Source organism: Grus americana, chromosome 3, assembly GCF_028858705.1.
Source record: "Grus americana isolate bGruAme1 chromosome 3, bGruAme1.mat, whole genome shotgun sequence".
Lineage (NCBI taxonomy): Eukaryota > Metazoa > Chordata > Aves > Gruiformes > Gruidae > Grus > Grus americana.
The window spans coordinates 121,909,090-121,928,151 of record NC_072854.1 but is presented as its reverse complement, the minus strand read 5'-3'; the positions used below and the strand labels follow the sequence as shown (position 1 = coordinate 121,928,151).

At 37.4% G+C, this 19,062-nt stretch overlaps 1 protein-coding gene across 5 annotated transcripts in view; it reads right to left on the bottom strand.

Moving 5' to 3' along the window:
- The window catches only part of XPO1 (exportin 1), a 37,983-nt gene that overhangs the window by 15,335 nt on the left and 3,586 nt on the right, over nucleotides 1–19,062 (bottom strand). For 4 of the 5 annotated variants that reach the window (XM_054821669.1, XM_054821670.1, XM_054821671.1 and 1 more), the window contains 9 exons: nucleotides 17,752–17,883; nucleotides 13,999–14,100; nucleotides 10,046–10,118; nucleotides 1,807–1,868; nucleotides 1,685–1,729; nucleotides 1,417–1,598; nucleotides 907–955; nucleotides 702–821; nucleotides 471–599 (listed from right to left, as the gene is read on the bottom strand). In XM_054821669.1, coding sequence (XP_054677644.1) covers nucleotides 471–599; nucleotides 702–821; nucleotides 907–955; nucleotides 1,417–1,598; nucleotides 1,685–1,729; nucleotides 1,807–1,868; nucleotides 10,046–10,118; nucleotides 13,999–14,100; nucleotides 17,752–17,877 — 888 coding nt within the window. In that variant the 5' untranslated portion in view covers nucleotides 17,878–17,883. Of the gene's footprint in view, nucleotides 1–470; nucleotides 600–701; nucleotides 822–906; nucleotides 956–1,416; nucleotides 1,599–1,684; nucleotides 1,730–1,806; nucleotides 1,869–10,045; nucleotides 10,119–12,740; nucleotides 12,805–13,998; nucleotides 14,101–17,751; nucleotides 17,884–19,062 lie in introns of those variants that run through there. The other variant, XM_054821673.1, reaches the window with a different exon arrangement.

Here is a 19,062-nt window from a genome sequence, read left to right as displayed (position 1 = left end):
AGACAAATACTGTGAGGAAAGCCACAAACTCATGTACCTGAATCTGAACTGCTCAGAGGGAAATGATCAAATTATATAAGTTTAAAGCACAGCTTTTATGACAAACGTTTCTATCGGTTTCAAAAATTAAAAAGCAACTTGCAGAAGTTAGGTCAATTTAGGTCTTGCAAGTCACGCAGTACACATTTTGTTGTATCTCTCTCAACTTTGCCCACCAGACAGCCTGAGTGCTCAAAACACCTCTTCAATTAATCAAAACAAATCAATGCAACAGAAATACAGCTGTGATCTAGAGTCAGAAAAATACACTTAGCATCTTCCGATTAAGCCATAAATACCGCTGAAGAACAATATTTGTCTTATCAAGAGCTCTACAATGAATATAAACTTGTAAACCGGACTAGGTTCTAAAGAAATTGATTTTGCAAAATGAAACAGTCCAAAAGAGACACTTTTATAAAAAACATTACCTGTTTTAACTGCATCATAGTCAGTGTAAAAAGTGTTACAAACTGTTCCTCGTACTGGCTTACACTGACACCTGCAATCTCTGTGAGGCACTTCAAAGAGACATTTCGAAACATGGGAACATTTAAGAACTATTGAGAGAAGGAAAAAATAGAGTATTACAAGAGTGTTCACACTAAGCTTTTCTGCAACTTTTATTTAAATTTAAGAGCCGTCAATTTTTGCTTGAGTACCTTGTATATTAGTGTGCTGATTAACTTGGTCTCAAATATATATCCCAGAGGAATCCAGTTCAGAAATCGTAGCAAAGTTTCCAAAGTTGCATGAACTAAGGGAGCGTTTTGGGAGTTTTCCTGTAAACGACCATCAGCGTTTATGACATTGTTAGGCACGATGGAGGGGGATTTTTAAAAACATCATTAAAGAAATAAGACTTACCATCACAAACTGACACAGCTGAAATATCTGAGAGAATTCATTGCACATGCTGTAAAAAAAATAAATTGAAAAGTAAGCTTTTCCACATTCTGTAAACAATCCTATCTACTTTAATCAAAATGTCTATGCTCACAGAACAGGTCCTGAAGACCTGTGCCCATGGAGGTATTCACAAGCCACCTGGCTTTTATCAATTTTCATGGCAACAATGCATGTTTTGAAGGAGCTTGTGCCTGCAAATTCTGGCTTGGAAATACAAGCCATGCTGAATGCTCTGTTAAAATGGTAGGAACCATCAGTCGACAGATGCTGCTTGCTATAAGGTAGAAATATCTGTGTGTACAAATAAGTTTGATATCATCTAACTGCTTTAAAGAAAAATCAGTAACCCACTCAGTCTCAGAAATCAAATTAAGACAAGCTGTAGGTGTTCACTCAAAGCAAGAGCAACTATTTAGCAGCAAGCACAAAGTCTACCCTATTTATTAAGATTTAAATATATATACTTGCCTGTCTTTCAAATGCTTAGCTTTTACTTGAGTAATCTGGCCACTGGAAAAATCAAACACTTCTTCACTCAATAGTTTAAGGATCACCATATTATTCTGACAAAGGCTTTCACTAGTTCTGCTCGCTCCCACAATATCGCTTATAAAAGTTGGCCAGTGCTTTGGCCATTCCTGTTTCAGTATCTGAAAAGTGAAGCATCCATAGGTTAGATACATACAAAGCCAGAAACTTTGTAACAAGACTTAAAACTTGATTAACTCTAGCTTACCTGAACAAGAATCATATTCAGTTTCCCAATATACACTTTCTCTTTCTGGAGAAAGGAAAAGAAGAGTCAGGTTATACATAATATTCCCCTCCCTCTTCCTCCCCTGAAAAGAATTTACTTACTTCTACACATGTTGGATCAGATGAGGTCTTGATAATTAGGCCGACAACATATTTTTTAATACCTGCAGAAGAGTTAGGAATTTATTTTCACTTATGCCAGATATCACAAATATAGTAATAATATTTTTAAATTCAGATTTTTCATATTTTTTTTTAAAAGAAACACTTCCAAGGAACATATATGCATCTGTCTGTGAGCATCCCTCTTGACTTGCGTGCTATATGGGAAAAAATCCACCTTTCTATCCATTCTGCAAGAGGGTATTTCAGATATACAAAATGGCTTTATGCTTAAGCTATTCCAATAAAACAAAAGGAAAACAGACTAAGGATTAGAGTGTACTTGTAATAACTGCACCAAATCAAACCCTGCGTTGGTAGCACTGCACAGCGCTGCGTTAGGCTGAAGATGGAAAGATGGCATCCAACCCCGTCCAGACCCTGACATGTATTGCGATAGGTACTTACAAACACTGCTGTAGAGCGCTCTCAGTGAAATGTAGTTGTACCCATTATGTACCCACTTCAGATCATACCCAACTCCTCCAAAGTTGGCAGATATATTCTTACTGCCTCAGCCAAACATTTACAATGGCAAGATAAAATATCAACAAGAGAGCCCTCCATCATCTTCAACTAATGCTTTATTAATTAAAAAGTGAACTCTGAGAATAAATAGAGCTTTCTAAGCATGACTCCAGCTTTACTGCCAAGTTAGCTAGAATTGCACGGAAAGCTGTGATACATCACCTTCAACATATCTAAAAGTTCAGAGATGCTCCAGTTTACTTTTAACACAGGAATTCCTATGCACAGCATTTAAAGTGAAACGCTGTGCTACAGCTTAACAAAGTTTTCCCTGCACAATCTCACAAGAACAAAACTTAAAACTTTATTTACCAATACAGTATGATACACTTGGATTTGGACTACTGTGCTTTTAGAGCACACATGGATGCTACGGATTACAAAACTCTTAGTAAACTCTGGTTTATTGCTTTTGCTTAAATTAACAATTTGTCAACTAGGGGCACAGACTGTATTTAAATCACTCGTTCTGTTGTGTTTCTTCTACAAATGTTTTTAAATGACTTCAGCTCCACCACAAAAAAAAAAACCCAACATTGTAGCAAGTTATACTGCCTAAAGTTTCATGTTGCCACCTAATCCTCAGCTCCTCCTCGCTATGAACCTATCAATTACTGAAGACATGGAAACAATGCCTTTTCCAAGTCATTTTTCATCACAATATACATATCTAAACCCATTCTGTACAAAACCACCTGGCTTCAAGAAGAGGCACGCACAGAGGATCTGGAGTCAGGAACGAGATAAACATTACTAATAATTCAACATCGCTTTGACACAAAGATCGATCTGAGCACATCGGTGATTAAACATTTTGCCAAGAAAACGCTTGCCCAGTTTGAAAGTGAGGTTTTAGAACAGGTGTACGTTTTGCTATTCAACTTCATGAACCCAAAATCTGGTTTCAATCATTTCTTCAACAAGAGAGTCAACTGACTCACAGAGACAAAATACATACATTGAAGATTTTAGAAAAAGTTGTCATTACTGAGAACACCTTATGTTGAAGACATTTTGTTTTCCCCTAGCCACTATTCTAAATTTTAAAATGTTTCTAAGGCTTTACCAGAATTAGTAATTTTCTTTTTTTTTCTTTTTTTTTCCTTTTCTCATTTCAGGCCTGAGCAACTGGATTAGAAGAAACAGTTTGGTAATTGCATTCTCATGAAATCTGGAGAAAGTAGGTGCAGGCTTGGAGCCATTAGATACATACTAGACAGGAGCTGTTCTACAGGTAGTTCCAACTACAAATGAAACTATTCATTATTATCAACTGGGATCAATCCACACTACTCCAGAAGAATGGTCATTAACAACAATAAGTATCACTCTCAGTCACTGGGTAAAGTTATTACCAAGCACCAGCATTAGTCTGACACCATAGGCCTGTCCTAGTATTTTAAAGATAAAAAACACACACCATGCTGAAGCATTTACAATCATTCACAAATGAGATACGAAAGTCCCCAAAACAGCAGGGAAATAGGTTTGCAGTGCCAGAAACTAAACTACAGTAACTGTCTGCAAACCACTAAGGGAAACCTGCTGTTGCAATTCTTTGCATTTCAAAAAGGAATTAAAAGTGAGTATTGTTGTTAGACTTCTGACTCCCAAGCAACATATTTTCCATCTTGCTGCATCAATAGTATTACGGTGTTCGGTTACAACTTGAATGCTATGCTACCATCCATCTGGCCTTGAGATCAGCAGATGAAAACAGCAACTCTGGTCCAAAGCCTCTCCATTAAAAAAAAAAAGAGCGACCACGGCTCAAAGACAACCTAAAGTTTGCTAGTTTTCACACATCCTGCTGCAGGCTTCTAAGGTCCTCCATGCAGTGAACAAGGTCATATTCTCAATCCCTTCAAAGCAGCAGCTATCCGATTCTCTAATGCTGCCTTTTTTTTTGGCTTAATGGCATTTTCTAGCTTTTTTTTTTTTTTAAACTGAAGTATTATAGTTTCTGCTCCATATTTAGGAGCTCATTTCTTTAGCATTCCACAGGAATGATAATTCTCAGTAACACAAATATACTTCAACTTTATACTCTGGCAAAAATCAACCTACAGGCTAGTTACCATTTTTCAACAGAATCTGTCCAAAAAACCCTGTTCCAAGGGTAGCAGTCCACTGGATTTGCTAAACTCTGCGTGTTTTGAGAACTTAAAAGGAAGTGTTATTTTAAAGATGCAGGCACAGGACATGCACAAGCCACACCACCACTGCCTAGAAGGTCTACTTCAATCACAGGAGCAGCTAAACAAGTTTTGAAGACAGAAACAACACAACTGCCAAGTTCAGACCCTTCATTGAGCCAAACAGGAAGAGATACACATTCCTGGAAAACACATCTTCCAATAAAACAGAAGAAAAAAAACCCAAAACCACCACAATACTCAGGACACACGTAACATCCTTCACAGACCATCTGACATCACAACTACGCTGATCTCATGACAACCTGTGACCAAAGGGAGTAGATTCTGTCTTCCCATTCTAAAACTTTAATCGAGATAGCGCTGGCAGTCCTAGCACCTGCTCAGGAACTTGTTCAGGGGCTGAGCTAGTAGAAAAATGAAGTTACCAAAAAAATTCAGTAGTTTTAAAACTGTTTTGGAACTATCTTCTGCCAGCTTTGCTCCCTGAACCAGCTCACTAAAGGGCCAGAGAAGCACCAGTACTGGCTCAAAGACATCAAAAAGCACACAGGTGAGGAATACCTTTATCCACAGCAGCTAAGCAGTAGATCAACCTAGCTGCAACATCAAAAGATGTTCTAATTACCAGAAAGGCTGGACATCATCATCAGGCGGCCTGGACTAGTGCCATGGTTAGCATTTTCTGGTAAGCAAATTACAAAAAGTACTTTTGTACAAAGTACAAAAGACAGGAGGATAGAGCAAGGATGTTAATTCAAGGCCTTTTAGAAAGTTTCTGGATGAACATTAGATATTGGAGTCCTTACGTGAAAGCTGCTCCTCTCTACAGTAAAACTGAAACACTTTCTGAAGTATTTTTACAGGTGACCCAAGCAACACAATCATTAGAGTTCAATGGGCACAGAAGAACATCACATTAATCCAACATTAGTAAGTTCTCCAGTCTAAACTCAAGTGTGAGACATCCTACAGTTCAATCTTTGCATATGCTTTTAGAAGCAATTACATCTCATCTACGCTGTGCAACCTGAGCTCAGAGGAGTTCCTATCATGACTGAATATGTTACCATGAATGCACAGTCAACCAGTAACACACCTGTAGACAAAACCACTCGTACCTAAGACATCCAAGCACATTCTTTTATGCAGTTACAGAGAACAAACATTTAACAAGGACTGAAAATCATAACTGATGCTGCAGATGCAAGTTTACACTAGTTTACTAAAATTAACAAATAGTCCACTTATATTAAAGAGTAAGAGGCATAAGTGAAGCAGGCAGGAAATGTAACTCAGCAAATTAACATTATTTTCCAACTAAAATTAGAATTTCACATCCTAAAGCTGAGCTGTCCCCTCCAGAGATGTTTGTATGCCTACACATTTACACTAAACTATTTAAGTAGCCCCAAAATGTGGTCAAAATACCATCTTGTTTTTAGGCTTAAGAAACAACGCTTTCCCATATTGTCCCACAAATCCTCTTTCCCCATTCATGGTGAACCCGATCAATCTATTATCTTCCCCCCCCCCCCCCCCCCGTTGAAAAGGGTTCACAAAAGTTCTTTAAAAGGGCATAGAGCTTGTCTTCCCACACACAGAGAAGTGCCATGTAGCTCGTTCTCCCTTCATTACACAGAGAATCAGACAACACCTCTTCACGAAGTAGGCCAGAAATTTCCATTAAAGTATCTAATCACGCCACAGAAGAAAAAAAAAAAAAACCAACAAACAAAAAAACCCAAACCAAAAACCACCTCTCCTACAAGCAGCTTCCACTACATCAAAAGCTTTATACTTAACTCCAGGACCTTCCTGTGAGCCACTAAACCACATCTCTCTCTTTTTCTCTTCCCCTTTCAAAATGAGAAAGTTGTACAAGCAATTCAGGTTTCATAATGAAGAAGTGCTTATCCATTTGAACTCAAAAACACTCCAGACAAGCTAGCTCTGTTCACGGGAACAGAATTTCATTTCACATTGCAGGGTTAATGAAACGTATCACTGAACGGGAAGAGCAAGAAGCCTTTATTTCTAGGCAGGTTTTCACACTAAGAGAAAATCCTATTGAGACTACAGCACTTTAATCAAATGACATCCTTCATAAGCATTATTAAACAATCAACTCTACAGAGTTTAAAGTAATTTAGTATCACCTCAAACTGAGAATTTTTACTTGAGAATGATAGTACAATACTCTGGAAATAAGCCAAGCTCGCCACTGTATGGGATGTTCTGGAATACGCCACCTGCCTTCCACTAAAGCAGCCTCAGTACAGTTTGAATGAAAGCCACGTGACATCATTTGTATACGTGTAAGAGCAATCCAAAGCATTCTCTTAAAGACTAAATACATTATAAAGAGTATATCTAACCCATTGCTATGGTCTATGGCTAAACGTGCCTGAAAACTGAACATGCGGGCCAGGTATCTCATTTAAACGAATTTTACCAGTTCTCTGTTCCATGAATTCCACTTTTATCTAGATAATCGGGTCAGCAATTAGTTCAAACTGCTAACTCCAAAAGCAAACAAAAAATTCAAGAACAAGAAAAAGCAATCACGTAAGTATTTAGAAATGTAAATTGTTTTGCCCAATTCCCATTTTAGAACTATGGGAAGATACAGATGAACTTTCCAAGAGCACTTACAATTCTCAGCCTTCAAAATCAACGACACTTGAGGAACAGAAAAACTTTTTACAAGTTAAAAGGTACCAGGGCCACAAGGGCTCAAAACTAACAGCTACTTTAAAATAAAAGCAGATTTATGAACAGAGTTTCAAGTCCAAAGAACACTTCTGAAGAACACTTATTTTCCTACTTGCATTTGGAATTCCAGGCTGGAAGCTAAAACCTCCCAGCATTCACACAGAAGCGATAACAAAACCCTAGCTAATTGCAAGGCCCAACAAGTCATCCTGATGTGCAACTTGAGGTACAGCTGGGGGAAAAAAAAAAATTAAAATCTCAAAAAAGTTACAGTTCAGGCTCTGTAATTAATGGCATCATTTTATTTCTCCAAGAATCTTCAGGCAGGTTGTTTCACAACCTTTTTCATTTACTGACAGCTCAATTCAGGTCTGCTCTTAACTTCAACTTTTAAGCACTGCTATTGCTACAAAGGGAAAACAATACTTTGTCATAAATGGATTTGGTGTCACCTTAATCAAAAGTAAGATTTGTCAGCTGTATTTACTACACAAATCAAATTAGACATGTTAAGTTTTATAAAGATATAAGGTAAAATAACTGATATATAACCTGCATGAATTGCTTTGTTACTAAGCATTACTTTGTTCCATTGAGTTTCAGTTTCCTGCACCCATATTTTACTAGTTAGACTTCAAACAGGAAAATCCTGTCAACTAAAGGAATGACTGGAGTCAGAATCAAGGAAACCTCAATTTAACCAGTCGCCTTATCTCCCAGGTAATCAAACCATCTGAATGAGCTCTGAAGCAATTCTTTTGTACCAGCCAGTATAGTCAGCCAAAAAAAATAAAAAACCAGCCACCACCACAGACCAGATGAAACTGGATTAGAGATGAAACATCGATTCTTCCTCCTACGCCACTGAGGCCAAGACGGATCAAATGCCATGGTACACTAAACCCATTTGGCTCCTCTTCTATTCATGTAGAGGAGAAACCAGATGAGTAAAAGCCAACTAATTCAATTCCCCTAAAATGCAAGGATAAAAGTCAATCTCACAATTTTAGTTTGGCTCTGTGAAAGGGAAAATATTTTAAAAATAAGATTGAACTAAAAATAGGATGAAGGATTTTTTTTTGTTTCCTCTGGAGTCTTCAGAAGTACAAAAGTCAGGAAAAATAAGAATATAATACTTAATACTTAAGAATTGATGGCACAACTACAGACAGTAACTTTATTTTGCATTGTAATGCACCGAGCTACAGTTATTGCATCTTCTCAGGTGACAGCAAACGGCCAAATAGTATCACCATGCCTGTGAACAGTGAAGTAACAAAAAAAATCTAACACACCAACTTAAAAAGATCAGTTCCAAAATTCATTTCAGCCAAGTATCTGGTATTACCTTGGCATCTCAAGAACAGATGAGATAATATGACCGAATGCACAGCCAGCATCCTCAGCCTACCCCACTATTTATCACCTATTCTATGAATTAAGAGTGTGTATTTTTAAGACTTACAATTACTGAATTCTATATTTGCATCTGTTCAGTTTCAAATTATCAAGTAAATCTACATCTGTGACATCTCCTATTCTACTACACCTCCCTTCAACAGAAGGCAGTAGTAAGCCAAGTAACTGACTACTACTGACTCCTTACTTTCTTCCTGCTCTCAGATAAAGCAAGAGAGCTATACTTTATCTGTCAACCTATAGTTGGAAGGGGTGACGGGGGGAAGGCAACAAGAATAATAAACACAAAAATGCAGAAGTCACCCTCTAAGATTTGTTTTCATCAACATTTATGTTTTAATCCATCTAGTTTCAGAACCTAAGCACTGGCAGTGAAAATTTAAAGCATATCTTAGCACTGTTAATAAAAGCTCGCAGCAGAACACAGAAATCTGGAATAACTAACGAGTTCCAAAACCAGCTTTTACTAAAAAGCTGAGTATAGAATGGTGACAACATTCAACATCAAGAATTTAAAGTAGTTGTACTTAATGTTTTGAAGCCTAAGTTATCATGACTTGACAGAAAGCGACATGGACAATGCTGTACCATAGAGGTATCTCCATTTACTATAGCTAATGTCTAAAATCCAACACATTGCAAGCTATAAGGAACAGAGGGAAAAAACCAAAACACAGCATTCTTTTTAAGATTTCCAGATTCCTCACAAGGACAGAAGACAGGGGCTTGGCCTACGCTGCACTTCCAGTTACAGCAATCTAGCTGCATATACACTTACATGAGTTAAAGCAGACTCTAGTATTTCACTACCTAAAATAATGAATGACTGCATTTACTTAGTTTCCATTTTTAAATAATTATGGCTGCTTACAATTTAAAAAAAAGTCAAATAAAACTACACAACGCTACCGGATGGACCACAGTCTACCAGAAAAAACGACAGCTTACTGGAGGGGCTGCATACACAGCACCCTCCCGTGCCAAGTACAGAAAATCAAAACCTCTACCTCAAAGCCAGGAGCTAACTTCAGAAGCTGCCTAGGGTTAGACCTCTTCAGATACATTTGACCTGTAAGTCAGTGCAACACTTAAGTGATGATGTACTAAAACCATCAGCCACACCTTTTACCCTCCCATAGACATTTACAGAATTTCAGGTGCTCACCATCCCACCAAGACCATTATCAGAAAAGGGAAAGACGCGGTCTCATCATCCAGAAAAGCAAAGATGGTCTCACTACATGACGAAAAGTTACTAGCCTAACTGTATTTAAAGCTGAAAGTTACTTACATAGGGACTGACAGTCTAAATCTCAGTTAATACACAAAGTTAAGAGGAAAAGACAAAAATCCCTCCCTACCTTCACACTGGTTCCTTGGAAGAATCTTCCATCTTGTTTTTATCACATTTTCCAAGATTTGCAGTCCATAATACTGAAATTGGAGAAGAACAAAATGTGAGTACATTACTGTAGGACTAACAAACTTTCAGGACTCTCATTCAATCAGACATTCACACTTAACATCTAAGACTTCAAGATTATTAAACTAACAATTTTATTTAATATATGTCTATTCACCCATTTACTGAGGTTTCATGCATTTTTTTTCTTGTTTTATTCTTCGCTATACTAAGTCCTGCTGTTTGATCATGCTCACACCAGGAGGGGGGGGAAAAAAAAAATAAAAGGCCCTCTGGCAGACAATTTTGGCTATCTGGAGAAGAGAAAGTAGCAGCCAGATATGAATTTGCATCATAAATGACTGCTCATATGTTTAAGTATTAACACAACCAGGCTCCTAAAATATTTAGCAGCTTGGATGGTCTCAAGCTTCCTATCGTTCCTCTAAGAGCTGCAAAAAAAAAAATTTTCATCTTTGTATCACATGTCCTGACACTGGCACTTTCTAAAGAAAGTATTTCCCAAACTTCACTGGTGTGTTACTTTAGGAACAGCAAGACAACCCACAGGTTTATTTCATTTCAATACCCACCCCAATATGGCAGCTATTTCTACTATTTAAAGATGAACTTTTGTGCTCAGTCAAAGAATAATAAAAATGTGAATAAGCTCTTGGAAATCCTTTTACCTTTCAGGAATTCCTTCCTATGTTCTTACCCGAAACTGTTATGTTTGCAAAGTAATCGGTAAGGCCAGTCCCTCTGCCCATTTGTCCCTACTGCCAACTCACAGTAACAGGGAAAAGAAGTTTGCGATGGTATGAGCGAAGAACTTTTAATAGGTAAAACCCCATTAGCATGAATAGACAGGAGAGAAAAGGGGACCAGGAGTTTTGCGTTTACATTATCTGCAGTGGATTAGGAAGAAAAAAATATCATGTCAATGCCTGAAAGGTAAACTCAAGTTTTCACAGTTAAAAGTTTGGCTGAGAATAAGAGTTCCTCTTTAAAATGGTTAGTTGTTATACAAAGTCGGATCATTAGCATTTCAACCAAAGGGATCATATAAACTTCAGTTTGGTTAAAAAACACAATGTAGACTGTCCCAAACTACATTGTCTTAAAATGCCATTTTTGCTGTTCTCATCTTAACATAACCTACATCCCTTTTGTTTCTTTATCCCACCCAAATTCCCACGAGCTTCACGTGTACATCCTGCATTTGCAAAATATTCTGTCACCTTCCAAAATCTTGGGTACCAAGAAAAATTATGCATTAACACAAAGTTGGCAGGGGATTTTTGTCTCCCTGGTCAGCAGTAGCACTTTATCAACTAGATTTTAATCCATAAACTAACTTCATTATGTAACATAAAAGCTAAATGAAATCAAGGAAATATTCATAAAGAAAAATGTATGAAAACATTCTTAAGCAAAATGCTTCACAGGAAGCGATTCCAGCCACTGCTATAGATTTATAGACACCATCTGCAACTGATCCAGGCTCACAAACCAAAATATACTTACAAAAGCTTCAAACAATCTTCAAAGTATAAACATTGGTATCAGACAGTGCTAACTTCCCTGAAGCAGATCTAAACTCTTGTTAAATTTCTAGATTCTACAGGCACACATATTAATAGCCCTTTCAGATAATAGCTAACCAAAAATGTCAGTTTTGCTTCCAAACTTTTTTCTGCAAGTCAACTTATTTAGCTTTTAAGACCAGAATGGCAAGTCTAGTTTCATATTACAGAAGCACTAGATGACCAAATAAAACCTAAATGAAAATCCTGACATAAGCTAAGGACAGATCTCATCTTTACAGCCTCCCCTCCACCTTAAGATTTCCTCTGAGTCAAAGAAAAGGACAGACACCTCTAGCAATATGCCACACCTATCCCTCATTATCTGCTCTAATATCTAATTCAGATTCATGTATCTTAATCTGTGAAGAGGTTCATGCTGTCTAGGTTTCTACTCATTCTTTTGTACAGATGTGACTTCAATTCTGCCCTCTGTCTTGTTTATCTCTTCCTCAGTACTAGTAACGTTCATTTTTCCTAACACACACACGTGAAATGAAACAGCAGCAGTAATAAAATCACTGTATACAGTCTTCACCTATACGACCTTCTTGCCATACCATGTTTCAAGGCTTCATCAGCCTGCCTGAACACTCTGCAAAGGGGCTTTCTGGTTTGGGGTTTTTTTTATTTTAAGCTTCATTTAATTTGATGGATCTAATTTTTGGTATTTCCCTGATAATGAGATACACCACGCCCCTCCCCCACAGTCACTGACACCAACTACAACTTTTGCCAGCTGAACTATCAGAAGTGTACTTTTTAATCAACTATTGCGACACTGTATGCAAACACATTTAAACTCTGCACGAGGAAGCCTTTCAAAACTCATTTGCTCTTGGTTTGCCTATTTCTAACTGTCTAATAGCAATTCACTGCCCAGTTATGAAGATGAGGGACAGGTAACAGCAAAGACTGAAAAAAAAGCATGAAATGATCCCTATGGTAGAAATTTCTATGGTACCCTTATTACTTATTCTATGCACCGAATCCCTTTCCCTCCCACCTCCCAAGAAACAAAAACAATTGATGAACAGAATTCAGTTAAAGGGAATCAAAAGGGTAGACCTTGTGGAGGCCTGCCGTCAAAGCCTAGCTGTGTCAGTTGCACAGGAAGACACCCCTTTTCTTCCTATTACAAGCAATCAACATAATGGAACATTATGATTAATATCAGGTAGTGTTAACAGCTTTAATTAAAGAAAAAATATGATTGCATAAAAGCCAAATGTCATAGTGCATAAATTTAGCACCAAATCATTTGCAATTTATGTAAATTGAAGAATTCTTTACCTGTTGCTTTCTTTCTGTTCCTCTAATCATCTCATTTTTCACAAGACAAATTTTGAGTTTTTAAAAATACTGTTGATAAATCAACTTAAACATTAGTAATGTCTGTCAGTACAAAAAGCAAAGTTTACCAGGCAAGCAAACAGGCAAACACTGTTACTTAAAGGTTAGCACTTTGAGGAAGTTCTTTAAACTGTTTTCCCCTAAACTTCAGAGAGCAATGAAAAAAATGGAACTGTTTCACGAATACTGCCCGATTTCAGAAACCATCCAAACACGATTATTTTCTGTTCGAACACAGTGTGTATCAAGCAGAAAAAGCATGCATGTCACTTATTTCAGATAATAATCACCAACTTAAGACAGCAAAAACACATTTCAATCAGCTTTTTGGTTCAAACTTCAGAAGTCTTAGGTAAAGCACTGCAGAAAAAAAAAATGAATGCTGCCCCTTTTAGTCTCTACCATGATGGATGGATTTAAAACAGCAGTACAAAGCAAGTGTGTTCTGCATATTAAAGACTAATCTCATACTACAAAGAGTTTGGGGTACTTAACTTTCATTCATTGCTCAAAATCTTGGCCTAATAAGGTTTCTATTTTGTCTTTAATACACCCAGGGACAAATTCTCTCCTCAGTTACGTGCACATGGCTCATTATGATAAAAAAACAGCCAAGCACTTACCCAAGGACAAAATGTGGCTCTAGGAGCATTTGATTACTCAGATGTATACAGACACACACCAATCTCTGGAAATGGCATTATGCTTGTATGTGCCTTGAAAAAAAACAAAAACCTGCATTTCCAATTTAGTTTGTTTTGGTTTTTTTTTAAGGAGAAAGAAACTTGTCAATGTAAAAGGAGGTTTAAATATTTTGTCCATTTACAGTTGTTTAAAGCCAACTTTGGGAACAAGACAATAAAAAAATGTAGTTTGAATCAAGAAAGTCTGTGGCTAAAAATGAGATACCTTCCTCAAAGTTTATGAATGGAAGAAAGAGGAAAACGAAATAAATAAAAGTTAATTTGCTTACTTTGGTATTCATGTTCTGAGAGAATTCCAAGATAGTATCAACTCTTGTCCACGCATCAGGATGTTCTTTTAAGTGAGTCAAGACTTCCTGTGCCATTCTTTGCTAAAAGCAAGTTTGAATAAAAAAAATATTAGTATTAGATTATTTAAGAAAACATATACCATCAGTGAAGACATTAATACATAACATGTTTAAATCACTTATCTAAGAGTTATGCAGAACTCAATTAGGAGCAACAAGTCCCTTAAGCCTCCTTCTGCGTGACAGTTAAAGTTTATTAACAACCAAACTCCAAAAACACATTGATGCAAGACAATCATTTACTTCCTTGCACTCTTCCATACTGGATGATTCAGCTAGACCAGCAGTGAACATATGGAAACAGCGCACGTTATAGGGAAAACGTACCAGGGAATGAGGTTCTCCCCCATTCAGGAAAGTTATCTAGATAAAATATCATTCAAGGACTCCCAAACTTCCTAGTTCTGCTGGAAGCATTCGTGTAAGATGCCAGCTTTAAGGAGTACTGCATCATGCTGCAAAGTTGTTGATTTTAGTTTGAAGAACCGCAGAGCATTAGAAGTCTCCAATCCTACCCCTGAGGAATCCCTTGATGTATCTAACAGCTCACAAAACAGTAATACAAACTAGGGGGGAGGAAGGGAGTTGGTCATGTTAATGGTTCGTTCTTCCTTGGGACTGACATTACCAATTATTATACTAGATACTATGGTTTCAGTAACTTGCAAAACCTCATCTGAAGTAATTACGCACTGAAATAGCTGAATTCATTTTAGCTATCCTTTTCAAAAGCCTGGATGTCCATAAGCATTTTTTCGACGGAGCCCAATGACGTTAGCTATTTCCAAAAATGCAGTGTACTGACAAATCTCGCTGCAAACAATATCATCTTCAAGCATTGGACACTGTCTTACCAACAATATGAACGTTTTACATCACAATTAACAGGACTCAGTTCATTCTTTCACTGCACTGTAGAGCCAATTCAATGGAATTACAAAGCAGTTAAAGCTTTACTTTAGGATTAACTGCACCAGCTAGAACTTACTACAGCTACACAGATTTCTAGTCTGCTAGAAGAACATACTTGAGGTAATCATCAACTGGTATAAGAAAACATGTATTTTCAGCAAGACAAAGCCCATCAAGACCCAAACCCTATATAGATGTAATGCAAGAAAGAGACAAATTTGGTATGGGATTTACTAAATTAAAGTTGAAAGCTACAACAGTAAAGAGCAAGGATATCTAAAATATCTGTTTAATACTGGCATCCCTAAATAATATAATTATCATAGTGGAGCAATTCCCAGTCTGATACTGACTTTGACTACTAAGTCCCTGCAGATTTGATATGGAGAAGTACTACACAAAGGCCAAAAGCAGTACAACCATATTCTCACAGGATGACATCAGAGCTTAAAAAAAAAAAAAATCAGCACTTTGATGCAGTTTAGTGTAAGAGGGAAAGAATAGCAGTACTAGTTCCAGGTTCAAGCTGGGTGTGTTTTTATACTGGCCTCCTTAGTGCTTCTAATACTGGTGGCATATCACAGGACCAAGTTTCAACACCAAAGTACAGATGCCAAATATTCTTCTCCCAAGCACTGAAGAGTTTGCTCACATACTCACTAATCCCTCTTTTGGACATCAATTCCTGTAGTTTACTAGAAACAGTATAAATTTAACAGTAAGGCTTAATCAAGACCAAAGCCTGTGTTGTTGCTATCAAGAAGAAAATGAGTTGGCAAATAATCCTTCTGAACATGCGAAGGTCTAACACACCAATGGAATTAAGAGTCTTGGATGAGTACAGGTAAACATCTAAATTGTCTCAAGCGTCCTTAGCCATGTGTTGGACTGGGGTGGGGCTGGGGGTGTTCTTTTTCACAGAAGTGTACCAGAAAAAGCTAAGAACAGAAAAAATTCTAAAAGCCTAGAACAGAAAAGAGTTTCTTTCTTGCCTAATATAGATCTGCAGATAAGAGTTTTGCAAGCAGAGATAAGAATTAAGCTGGAGGAGAGGACAGGTGAAATCTGAAAGCAAGTTCAGCATGGGCCATCCAGGCTGCATTCTAAACCTTTTCTCCACACTACCCTAATCTATTCCAGGCAAACCACTGTTAATCTCCCAATTTTAATATTTAGTTTCCTCAACTTCTATTATTCCAGTCACCCTTTAAGTCATGATTTGAGCTGTCAGACTCCATAGAGAAGCCTTTTTTTCCTGCAGGAACTTTTGAACTCCTTGGAAGACGTAAGAGCTCACAGATTCACTGAAATGTGTCTTTAACTTTGGAAACAAACAAAAAATTGGTTTGCTATTTTAGTGTTGACACATAATAGTACATGTATTTATAGGTTTATATGATAATTCACTTTTGCCTGTTAAGATTGCCCCTTGACTTTTTGCTTCTTATTGCATTAATTCCTAAATACCAGAAACTATACCCAGCTGGTTTAAGTGAGGCAACTCCTCACAATACCAGAACAATAGCAATTTGGTCATTGTACTTAGTGTTAATCCTCTATTCTCCTTATAAACCCTCCCAACTTTTTAAACTCCATTCAAACCAAACAATACTATAAGTACCACCTATTTAGTAAGGCAGTACAGTAAACAAACATATCACAAAACAAGCATTCAGAAGTCCCTACTTTTAAGCCAAAAGCTACAAGCAGTTTTCTGTCATATGATCACTAAAAAACTACAGCTAGTAACTATTTGAATTTAAGAAACTCAAAATGGAAATATTTCAAAAAACAGCAAGGTAGTTCAGAACTTGTAGGAAATCACATTAGTAAGCCTTACAAAAGCTTTTTTTTTTTTTGAGATATACACAAAACAAATATAAGCAAGTATATTATTGTTTATTCTAACAGCTGGAAGGAACAGAAAAGCATCAGCTACTTTGTCTCATTTTAATTCACTATTTATTGTTGTGCAAGAATATCAGAGAGATGCCTGACACTGAAAGTCCCAATTTGCTAGGCATGAACAATTAAAGTTTCTGAGAAGAGGAACTATGCCAACACCCTTGTAGCAATACTTGCTTTCAACATTTAAGTCATCTTTCCACACTTCAAGAAATAGATAAAAGCAATACAAGAATCACCTTCAAGACAATATATACGAACATTCCACCAATTTAAACTTAAGACTTCACAATCTGCGCTAAGTCCAAAGGAAAGAGTAGAAGAAGAACCTGTGCAGACAAACAGTAATGGGGGAAAAAAAAACACCTAGACACAACAAAGGACAAACTCTTCTCTTAAATATGTGTGACATGCTTCTTTATACATACCAATACAGTAAGAACATCATTAAGGTTTTTCTTTTAAATACTATCTTTCAGTGAAGCCAACATTAAATTTATGGCTTCATAATCCTGTCCATGATAATAAACAACAGGTAATTCAGACCTTCCTGAGGAACTAAGTTGCAAGCAGAAGTGCCCTTACCAAACTGTACTTGCTCATACCTTTCGACAGCAGAAGGCATGCCAGAAACGAACACGCACTAAACTAACATTTTTCCAAGTGTCATTTCAACGTTCATTACATGAGGCCTGACTTTAAATCAGGGCATGTGAACTACCGGTGATATTCCAGTCACTAGCAGGGTAAATTCACTAATGTTACTGATTTTTACTGAAGTGAATTCATTCTGCTGAACTGATTTGTTGTAAGGTTAAACATGGTCCGTAAATGTAGGTTCTAAGTCCACATTACCTGCGCGCCTTCTCCATGGTACAAGCAGTTCACCACATTGTCCAAGAGATTGATATCCAGTTTCTGGTTAAAATCCAGCAGCTGACGAGCTGCATGGTCTGCTAACATTGTCATAATTGCTGGCATAGATTACTGCAAAATAAGTAAATAAAAATTTGATCAATTAGTAAGAAATTATTATTAGATATAGCTGTAAAGCAAGCAGTTCAACTTAAGCATCTCATTTGAATGAGATGAGCTATGCTAGCAGTACTAGATAGCACTGAAAACAACACTCCTTCAATTGCTGAGCAAGTAGCAGGACAAAAATCTTTCTGGAAAAGAAAAAAACATCACACATCACTACCCCAACTCAATTCTCAGGGTCTTCAGTAGGTATAACACATAATAACAGTCTAACCAGTCAATGGGCTGTATTATCAGCAAGCTAAAACTTATATAGAAGCAGGTATCAACCCCTACCAGTCCCTAAACTTGTGTAAACCAGTAGGTTTCCTGGTAGAAATTGCTAGTATGGGTTTTGGTTGTAGTGATACTAGGTATCTCAGGCGAACTGAGTTTCCAAGGCCAACGTGCACATTTAGAAGATCAGTTCTAAAAGCTTTTAAACAATTGTTATGGAAGCGAAATGTGATCTACATACACATGAAGAAATTAGCCACAGGGCGTTTTTCAAATATTTGGGGAAAAAACAAGTTACCTACATACAAGTGAAAAATTACCACTGAAACCAAGAAAGTCGACTGAAGGCACTTTGAAAGGATGAAGGGGACCGTTAAGTCAGCAGGTCACTCCGCGTACCCCATTAGATCACTTCAAACTGAAATGGAATTCTAGTGGAGGTTTCAGGTCCCGTAAAACCAGCGACACATGCATTAACTCTTTGTCCTAGATATAGCAGCCTCAATATTATGCAAAGGAAGTCAGGTGGGGTGTGTGTGATTGTGGGCGTGCATGTAAGATGCTTACCAGCCAGAGCCTGGTACAAGATAAAGGCAATCGTGAAATACAAAAAAATAAGCCAGGAACCACAGAATTGTGGAGGTTAAATTATACTCTACCCTTCTCGCACCACCCCCCACGTTGGAAGCACCCCATCGAGTTTATTGCCCTCTTCTCACCATCACTGGCAACTGTAACACATACTCCTTCCCTCTCCTCCACAGGAACTCTCCTGCCATTCACCCTCCTTTTCATAATCTTCCATAAAGCTACAAATTTCAGATAAAACTGCTCCCTTAATAGCCAGAAATCTGGACAACTGCAAGATCACTCAAAAAGTTACCCTACAGCTACCTGCATACTCAGAAA